The sequence below is a fragment of the Hordeum vulgare genome, chromosome 6H, assembly GCF_904849725.1.
Source record: "Hordeum vulgare subsp. vulgare chromosome 6H, MorexV3_pseudomolecules_assembly, whole genome shotgun sequence".
In the NCBI taxonomy this organism is placed as follows: Eukaryota; Viridiplantae; Streptophyta; class Magnoliopsida; order Poales; family Poaceae; genus Hordeum; species Hordeum vulgare.
In genome coordinates this window covers 414,787,682-414,797,929 of record NC_058523.1, presented here as the reverse complement: position 1 = coordinate 414,797,929, position 10,248 = coordinate 414,787,682, and the positions used below count along the sequence as shown (strand labels likewise).

Below are 10,248 nucleotides of genomic sequence, written 5' to 3'. Positions count from 1 at the left end.
AGCGTGACCAAACATTTGCGATGGTATGAAAGGCCCGACTATCGATGCGTTATGAACTTCTCAGTATGTGCGTTTTCCTATTGTATAGTCTATTTTTTTACACGAATTCGGCACGCATTATTTGTAGGCACTCGTAATAATTCGGTTAGCTTTTTCCTTCTACACCAACTTGTCACGTTCTCCTCAATAATTCGCCACGTACGTGTGAACCCCCGGGCCCAAGTGTTCACTATAAATACTGGCCTCGTGACCAGTCCTTCAACTCACCCAACGAACATTCGAGCTAAGCTTATCTAGCTCGTAGCCTCTAAATTTTCGAGCTCCTACTCCTTGGTGCTAGCAAGCTAGCAGCAGCAGCAGCAATGGCGAACGCTTGCACCTTAGCGCTGCTTGGCGCGCTGCTGGTGCTCTCGCTTCTTGTGAGCCCCATTGCTTGCTCCCGCAAGCTCGCCAAAGCCGTCGGGCAGCACAAGCCTGCTGCAGTCAAGGGCCACAAAAACCAGACCGCCACTAACCCCTCTTCGTCTGCCGCATACGGCAGCGGCTGGCTGCCCGCCGGCGCCACGTACTACGGCAACCCCAACGGCGACGGCGGCGAGGGTTAGTGCCTTGCTTATTTTACTCTACTGTCGGTCTTATATCCATAACCCATGGGACCTACATCGCACCCACATTCATCAAGCTGAAAGATACTTACGACAAGAAAACAAATCTGCAGGCGGAGCGTGTGGCTACCAGACCGCTGTCGGGCACCGGCCGTTCTCGTCGATGATCGCCGCCGGGAGCTCCCCTCTGTTCATGAAGGGCAAGGGCTGCGGCGCGTGCTATGATGTAAGCATAACTCACCAGGCCCCTTACATTAATGGCGCAAAGTGGTCGGCTCGGGTGATCCGGTCCTGACAAAGCTTGCTCATGTGGCGTACGCAGGTTAAATGCTCGAGCAACTCGGCCTGCTCCGGGAAGCCTGTGACCGTGGTCATCACCGACTTGAGCCCCGGCAACCTGTACCCCGGCGAGCCGTGCCATTTTGACATGAGCGGCACCGCCTTGGGCGCCATGGCGAAGCCTGGCATGGCCGACAAGCTCCGCGCCGGCGGCGTCATCAGAATGCAGTACAAGAGGTATGCAGCGCAGCAACACTAGTAGTACATAGGACCCTCTTCAGTCTACAGTCACACGGGAAATGACGGAATAAATGTGTGCTGATCTTGGTGTTCCTGTGTTAATCATCCTAGAGTGCCATGCAAGTACCCTGGCGTCAACATTGCCTTCAGGGTGGACCAGGGCTCCAACCCCTTCTACTTCAAGACCCTGATCGAGTTCGAGGACGACGACGGCGACCTCAAGGCCGTGGCCCTCAAGGAGGCCGGCAGCGGCGCCTGGACGCAAATGACACAGGACTGGGGCGCGTTGTGGCGCCTCAACAACGGCAACCGGCTGCGCGCCCCCTTCTCGCTCCGGCTCACCTCCGACTCCGGCAGGAAGCTCGTCGTCAACAACGTCATCCCCGCCAACTGGAAGGCCGGAGCCACGTACCGCTCCCTGGTGAACTACCCCTGACCCTGAGTCACACCCATATTTATCTGCTCAAGATGGCTCCTGCGTGTGAATTTTTATCCCGCGAAAAGAAAGAATGTGCGTCCGGGTGCTGCGAGAGGCGGTGTCAGATGAGGAGGAGGAGCTTGCAAAACTGTAATGTTCCCTCCCTGGTCTCTGCATTCCCCTAGTGATGTATCATGTGTATGTAGTCCGTCCGCCCGTCCGTCTGTAATTTTACTTCTTTTTTTTGCCTTCCTCTGCTTTGTTGTCGAGGAGACGATTGAGCTGCAGCTAAAGCTGCATGTCGATGTACCCAAGTTGTGTGTTTTTTTACCACGCAATCCTTGAGATAAATGAATTTTCACGATCACTTGCTTATTATTCGAGGGAAATTACTACTGAAGATGCAAACTACTAATACTCTGTACTGGACACTGGGAACCACCGGTAGCTGCGCTATTGATTTTGCTCCCCTGTCATGCCGGCAGCTTGCCGAGGATGACACATGCGATTCTCCCGAAAACGTAGACAAAGGAGCAGAGCCTTGAATGTCACAAATACTGATTGCACTACGTACTCAATTATTAACACAAACTGTTTAGGTTAAAGTATTCTTAAATCTTAATGGAGGGGCTTCAGTTGTACGTACATGTAGGCACTACTCTATCAAAGGTCGGCGTACAGGATCTTCGGTTGTGTCGTTTCGATAAACAGGGCTCGGTTGTACTACAGCGCTGCTCGGCATTATGAACTGGATAGCGGCCAACCGGTTTGGCACGTGGCTCTCACAAATTAAGACCATTCACTTGTACTTCCTTCGTCCTTAAATATAATTCCTTTTAAAGATTTTACTAAATAAGTACGGACATGGCTATTGAGGGCAGCAGCGCGGGCGTATATGAGGACAATCAAAAATAAAATTCATATACATTTATTAGTGTTTTAAAGAAATTCAAAAAGTCATAACTTCTGAACCGAGCGTCAGAATGACGATCTGTTTTCATGGTTGTGTTTCTTACGACGAGCTTTTCGAAGCTAGATCCCATATGGATAGGTTTTGACGAACTTTATTTTTAAGCAACTTTGTGTGCTAGATGAGGCAACTTTAGTGTTATAGCCAAGCAACTCCTCCCCCCTCCCCCTAGTATGACTATCTATCAGCGAAGAATTCTTGTAAGTTGGTTACCACGACTAACAGTTGACTACATTCATCTCTAAAAGGTTTACATAATTAAACAATGACGATCAGTTGCCTATGATTGATGCTCAATTGCCTATAAATACTGTAAAATTGCTCAATTTTGATGCTCAGTTACATAAAAAATACTACGAAATTGCTCAATTGCCTATTATTGATGGTCAATTGCCTATGGTTGATGATCAGTTGCGTGCCGTTAATGCTCAGTTGCCTGCTATATGTGAATAGTTGCCATAATTGAACTTGAGTATCACAAACAAGTTAGCAACTTTCAGTGTGTTTTTTGCGCAACTCTAGTGCATTCAACAAGCAACTCAAGTGTATACACATGATGCAGTTCATCTAGCATTAAAAGTTACTTATGTTTAGCACTAAAGTTGCCTTATCTAGCATCGAAGTTGCTTTTGAAAAAATTCTTCAAAACATATTCATATGGGATCTCATTTTGAAGAATTTGTCATGAGAAACCCAACGGTGAAAACATATCGTAATTCTAACACACTGTTTGATAGTTATAGCTTTTTTTAAAAAAAATACACGAATTAATGGACATCCAACGCATGCCGAGCCGAGCATGCACATCCGACACATAATTTAACAATTTAAGTTTAGAAATAGCTGACCACATTTGCCATGTGGTTGCTAAAGGGTGAAGTTATTTAACCTTCTAGTCATGATAGATAATTTTAAAGGAATTTTCTTGGATAGGCGATCATACTACGCACACTAATAAGAAGTTGCTTTTCTTTAACACTAAAGTTGCCTAAATATCACCCCACGGGTGCTCAAAAAATTGTCAAAATCTATCCATATGGGATCTAGTTTTGAAGAGCTCGTCGTTAGAAACACAACCGTGAAAACAGATCATCATTCTCACACTCGGTTCAAAAGTTATAGTATTTAAAAAAACAAATAAAGTCGAATGATTTGCTGCAAATTTCCGCGTGAGGGTGCATTTGTTCGAGTCAAATAGTGCAGCTGCACTTTTTAGCATGTGGGAAGAAGTACATATGAAACAAAAAGAGTCAATTTATACTACTTTCAAGTATGTCTATATGCATCTGTATGTAGTCTAGTGAAACATTTAACAGACTTATATTTAAAAATGAAGAGAGTAGAAAATAACATCCATACCCCAATTTCTACAAAAATATGTATGTGTAATTGTGTATGATATTTATAAGTTCTTTTTCTCGAAACTATCACCAAAGAAAGGTTCCCCAATTTGATCTCACCTAAAAATGGAAAGTTGGTTCAATTTATAAGGGAAGCCACACAAAAAAACCTAAACAAGACAACTTGTTTATAAGAAAAAAGTAAACCAAAAAACACACGAGGAGCAAGGCCTTCTCGATCACACAACTCTAGACCATAGTCACCCCCCCACACACACAAACGGATCCGGAGCCACCGCTTCGCAAGGCCGCACCACTCGAATACCATGACCACCAAACCTGAAAGCAACGGCAAAAGGAGAAGTATATGGCGGCACCATGATGCCCAAATGCAAGAGCAGCGGACAACACAGCCATTGCCAGCCGAGCACGGGCACATGCACTAAAGAGAAAGATGAGGGTTTGTTGCAACACCTTCAAGAAGGAACACGACGCCTGAGGGAGCGGATTAAGGGGTCCTCGGGTAGTCGGGTTGTCCCTTATGGGCCCATCATATGGGATGCGTCATTGAAGACCCGATTATCTGAAAACTGCGTAATCAAGATGGAAACCTTCGAAGACTAGGCGTGCACTCCAAGGCAGGAGGACCAGTTCGGCCCATCTATCCCCGATCTAAGTCGGTAACATGTAACCCTAAGGGCATTGGTATCTATATAAACCAGAGGCTCTTATGCATAGAGGCAAATTATCTCATCTAGGGTTTTAGCTCGTACAATCTCGAGGTAGATCAACTCTGTAACAAATGTTACCCATCAATATAATCAAGCAGGACGTGGGGTTCTACCTCTTCAAGAGGGCCCGAACCTGGGTAAACATCGTCTCCCCCTCTTTCCTGCCACCCATCGATCTAAACTCCATAGTTCGGGACCCCCTACCCGAGATTTGCCGGTTTTGACGCCGACAACGCCCATGGGCAGAGCTTTCACTTCAAACCATATCATTCAGAACAAAGATACCCAACCGTAGCATGGATCCCCAGGGCGACACGGGAACAACCCGAAATCGAGTGGTTGCGAGTGTGCAACCGGGTGCAAAGACAAGCAACACCGCTTAGGTGGACATCGACATAGGAGTCGGACCCCATCGAGGCACTAGACAAAACATATGCCCGTAGGAGTATGGGAAGCCGGCACGGTCACAACTAACGTACATGACCCATGCGATACAAATTTGCTACTTGCCATGGGCCAAGACTGCCTCACAAAGAAAGCAAAACGGGATTGCCGCACACTTCGGCGCAGAGGTGATGCATGACGCCATGTCCAAAGCCCCCTCCCTTTCCCTGCCCCTCTTTCCCAGGTCCAAACAACAATGAATATTGTAGCTAGGAAGAAGCCACTAAGAAGGGAGCTTCATGGGACAAAGTGGTCGACAACACCAAGTAGCCATTGCGCACCGGTATAAAAATCGAGCGAGCAACAGGAATCCACTTTGGGGCGCCATTGTGACGGACGCTGAGTTGGATTGCTCGAGCATGGTTGGTTTTGAGGTTGCCCGTTGAGGCGGGAGAAGGGGGTTAACGAATGTTGTCAATAGCCTAGGGCAAGAGATGGATGGTATAGAGTCGAGGAGTTGAGGGATTGGGAAGAGCGACAGGTATAGACACCCCGATGTCGTTATCTGCTGCCCATTGACCTCCACCTCCACGGGCAAGAATATTTGGTGGTTGGTTGGTAAGAAATATCAAGTGTTCCTCGAGCTCACTTGCTCTAATGCCATGGGAGCTCCTAGAGCAGTGAGCCATGGATCAATTGGTCACCTTCATAGCCTTTGGAGGTTTTTCCAATTTTGCATGAGCTCTCCTTTGATCGTTGGATCTCTCATCCAGAGATCCAACGCCTAGGTGCTCCCTTAGCACGGGAGTATGTGACTATGGGAGTGATGACCCACAAGTATAGGGGATCAATCATAGTCCTTTTGATAAGTAAGAGTGCCATACCCAGCGAGGAGCACAAAGAATGGCAAGTTGTTTTAGCAAGGTAGTATCTACAAGCACTGAAACTAGCGGTAACAGATACTCCCTCCATCCTAAAATTCTTGTCTTAGATTTGTCTAGATATGAATGTATCTAGTCACGTTTTAGTATTTAGATATATTCGTTTCTAGAGAAACCTAAGAAAGGAATTTTGGGACGGAGGGAGTAGTTTTGTAGTAAAGCAATTCTTAACAAGTAACAAGTAACAATTATAGTAAAGGTGCAACAAGGTGGCCCAATCCTTTTTACACCAAAGGACAAGTTGGAACTTTCTCTTATAGGAAGTAAAGCGCTCTCGAGGACACATGGGAATTGTCATCTAGTCACGTTCATCATGTTTAGTTGATTCATGTTCGGTACTTTGATAATTTGATATGTGGGTGGACCGGTGCTAGGGTGATGCTCTTACTTGAACAAACAACCCTCTTATGATTATCCCCTCTCGCAAGCATCTGCATTTACGAAAGAAGAATTAAAATAAATCTAACCATAGCAGGAAACATGTGGATCCAAATCAGCCCCTTACGGAATAACGCATAAACTATGGTTTAACCTTGTGTCACTCTCACAACCCATCATCTACTTATTACTCCCCAATGCTTTCCCTTAGGACCAAATATGGTGAACTATCATCTAGTTGACACTCAGATGACACCACTAAAGGAAGAGCAACGTACACATCATCAAAATAGGAACAAATATCAACTTCACACGATTACTTATACCAAGACTTATCCCATCTCCTTCAAAACAAAAGTAACTACTCACAAATCATCATCAGGTTCAAGATCATAGGTGTAATGAATATGCTTAAGGATCTGAATATATAATATTCCACCAACTAAACCAATAGCATCAACTACGAGATGTAATCAACGCTACTAGAACCCACAGTACCAATGTGAGTTTGGAGATAAAGATTGTATACAAGATATGGACTAGGTTTTGAGATGAGATGGTGTTGGTGAAGATTGGTACTCCCACGATGGAGGAAGCGTTGTTGATGACGATGGTTTTGATTTCCCCCTCCCAGAGGAAAGTTTCCCCAGCGAAATCGCTCCGACGAAGAGTAAAAGTGCTCCTGTCCAGGTTCCGCATTGAGACGACATCGCTTCATCCCAAAATAAATCTCCTTATTTTTTGCTAGGGAAAATAGCCTCATATAGGAGAATATCGGCACTAGAGGCCTGCTATGGGCCTCACAAGCTCAAGCTTCGCGTTCTAGGGGTAGGGCATGCCCCCACGCTCATGGCCTCCTGGTAGATCCCCTCCTGACATTTCTTTCACTAATATTTTAACATTTAAAAATAATTATTTGTCAATTTTCACGTCATCTGGAGTTCTAGAGAATATCCAACTCTTACGTAGCCTTTTCCGGTCCAGAATTCCAGCTGTCGGCAATCTCTCTCTTTGTATGAATCTTGTAAAATAAGAAAGAAAAGGGATTATGATTGCATCATAAAGTAAATAAATGACTCAAGATATAATAAATATAAATAGGAAAACACGGTTGGAGGATCAGGGAGCACCTCATAATTTTTCACATGGTTGGAGGATCTTTTTTGGGGGGTGTCGTGGTGGTACCTACGGAGTCGCCCAAGAGCAACTTTGGAGTTGACTAAGGTTTTGATCTACACAAATGTGTGCTTCTACTTTTTGAATGTATATGTTTTACATGTATAGCTTCATCGATGTATGTATATCGCCTAAATGAATAAAATCTTTGCATTTGTAATTCCGCCAATATTTGTTTCTCACCCTATGAAACATAAAATATAATGTATATTTTCATGTGTTTAAGTTGATGGTTCTTAGCCCCTACTTGGGAATAGTTATTTCTGGGTCCAATAATTCTACATCTATGTAACCTGTTACGTGATCCTAGGTATCCTTCCCTCTAATTTTCTCCCCCCCCCCCTTCATTGGCGTGGGCCCTTCTTCCCCTTATTCCAATCAAAATGTGCCAGATCAGCTTCATCACGTAAATCGTATGTAGCTTTGCATGAATGTAGCATTCCTCTTCTAAGTTGCATGTATCTAGCATTCCCCTTCTAAGTTGTGGAGTAGAACATGAAAGTACTTTTCATGCGCTCGTCGTGTGTCAAAGGCATATTCGTTGCGTATGGCCATGAGGAAAATATGGTAACTACCGGTGGAGGAGATTTACATGCATACTGGGACTGGTTGGTTCCTTATTCTTTTGTATCAATTGAGTTCTATTTTGTGTGACCAACTTATATTCATTTTCTTGAAAGCATGGCATTTGAGAACTGATTTGACTTTGGTAAGGGGAAGGAATTTAACTCCACCTATGTTGTCTCAACATAGCCGATCCCAAGCCCGGGTAAAGGAGGAGGGTTGTGATAGGTTTGGTGAGCCAACGTGAAAACTCAGCTACTCTAATGGAGATGAAACCCAAAAGATTTTCGTTGGGACGTAACCCTCTCAGTGACGCACCACATCGGAACCCGGGTGTGGTGGAAAATGGGCAAGGGCCGGGCCGTCACCCCCAAGGTGGCGCGCCGTATCGTGATCTGGATACGGTGGCAAGTGAGCGAGGATCGGGTCGTTGCATCCTTAGTGGTGTGCTACATAAGCGCCCGGGTGTAGTGGAAAATGGCCAAGGGTCTTCGCATTTGACTCGGCGAGTGCGAAGGGTAAGGAAGCTAGCCGAGCCTAGGAAGATTCTCTTAGGTAGTTGGAACGTAGGGTCTCTGACGGGTAAGCTTCGGTAGGTAGTTGATACAGCGGTGAGGAGAGGCGTTGATATCCTTTGTGTCCAAGAGATCAAATGGAGGGGATAAAAGGCGAAGGAGGTGGAGGGTACCGGCTTCAAGCTGTGGTACACGGGGGCGGTTGCAAACAAAAATGGAGTAGGCATCTTGATCAGGAAGAGCCTCAAGTATGGAGTGGTAGACGTCAAGAGACGTGGGGACCGGATTATCCTCGTCAAGCTTGTAGTTGGGGACTTAGTTATCAACGTTATCAACGCGTATGCCTCGCAAGTAGGCCACAATGAAAACACCAAGAGGGAGTTATGGGAAGGTCTGGAGGACATGGCTAGGAGTGTACCGATTGGCGAGAGTCTCTTCATAGGAGGAGACCTCAGTGTCCACGTGGGCACATCTAACACAGGTTCTGAAGGGGTGCATGCGGGATTTGGCTATGGCATCATGAATCAAGAAGGAGAAGATGTCCTAAGATTTGCGCTAGCCTATGACATGATTGTAGCTAACACCCTCTTTAAGAAGATAGAATCACATCTAGCGACATACAATAGTGGGCAACACTCTAGCCAAATTGATTTCATCCTCTCGAGAAGAGAAGACACGCGTGCATGCCTAGACTATAAGTTGATACCTGGAGAGAGTGTTGTCCCTCAACATAAGCTTGTGGTTGCTGACTTCCGCTTTCGGATTCATGTCCAGCGGGACAAGCGTGCCAAAGTCGCTAGAACAAAGTGGTGGAACCTTAAGGGGGAGGTATCTCACGCATTCAAGGAGAGGGTCGTTAAGGAAGGCCCTTAGGAGGAAAGAGGTGATGCAAACAACATGTGGATGAAGATGGTGACCTGCATTCGTAAGGTTGACTCCGAGGAGTTTGGAGTGTCTAGGGGAAGTAGAAGAGAAGCTATAGATACCTGGTGGTGGAACGATGATGTGCAGAAGGCAATTAAGGAGAAGAAAGATTGTTTCAGGCGCCTATATGTGGATAAGAGTGCATACAACATTGAGATGTACAAGATGTCAAAGAAGGTCACAAAGCGAGCTGTGGGTGAAGCAAGGGGTTGGGCGTATGAGGACCTCTACCAACGGTTAGACGCGGAGGAAGGTGAAAGGGACATCTATAACTTGGCGAAGATCCGGGAGAGGAAGACGAGGGATGTTGACCAAACCAAGTGCATCAAGGACGGAGCAGACCAACTCTTGGTGAAGAATGAGGAGATTAAGCATAGATGGCGGGAGTACTTTGACAAGTTGTTCAATGGGGAGAGTGAGAGCTCTACCATTAATCTAGACGACTCCTTTGATGTTACTAGCAGGCGTTTTGTGCGGCGAATCCAGGAGTCGGAGGTCAAGGATGTTGGGTAACGTGGCAAAAATTCAAAATTTTCCTACGCCATACATAGATCTTCCTATGGAGAAACCAGTAAGAGAGAGGGGTGAGAGCATCTTCATACCTTTGAAGATTGCTAAGCGGAAGTGTTGCTAGAACGCGGTTGATGCAGTTGTACTCGCCGCGATTCAGATCGCGGTGTGATTCCGATCTAGTGCCGAACCATGGCACCTCCGCGTTCAACACACGTGCAACCCAGTGACGTCTCCCGCACCTTGATCCAGCAAGGAGGAGGGAGAGGTTGG

The 10,248-nt window shown here is 46.0% G+C and overlaps 1 protein-coding gene across 1 annotated transcript; it reads left to right on the top strand.

Moving 5' to 3' along the window:
- Window positions 1-260: 260 nt before the first annotated feature.
- On the top strand, window positions 261-1,920 carry LOC123401870 (expansin-B11-like). Its single transcript, XM_045095723.1, has 4 exons — window positions 261-600; window positions 719-831; window positions 928-1,121; window positions 1,236-1,920. Exons 1-4 carry the CDS (start codon window positions 363-365, stop codon window positions 1,558-1,560), a joined length of 870 nt encoding a protein of 289 aa, XP_044951658.1. The 5' UTR covers window positions 261-362; the 3' UTR covers window positions 1,561-1,920.
- The last annotated feature ends 8,328 nt before the right edge of the window (window positions 1,921-10,248 follow it).

What these genes read in the sequence shown, in the direction of transcription:
- LOC123401870 (XM_045095723.1), top strand. Translation starts at nt 363, where the DNA reads ATGGCGAACGCTTGCACCTTAGCGCTGCTTGGCGCGCTGCTGGTGCTC. An exon ending in GCTGCGGCGCGTGCTATGAT is followed by an intron (nt 832 to 927) that starts GTAAGCATAACT and finishes TGGCGTACGCAG; the next exon opens with GTTAAATGCTCGAGCAACTC. An exon ending in ATCAGAATGCAGTACAAGAG is followed by an intron (nt 1,122 to 1,235) that starts GTATGCAGCGCA and finishes TAATCATCCTAG; the next exon opens with AGTGCCATGCAAGTACCCTG.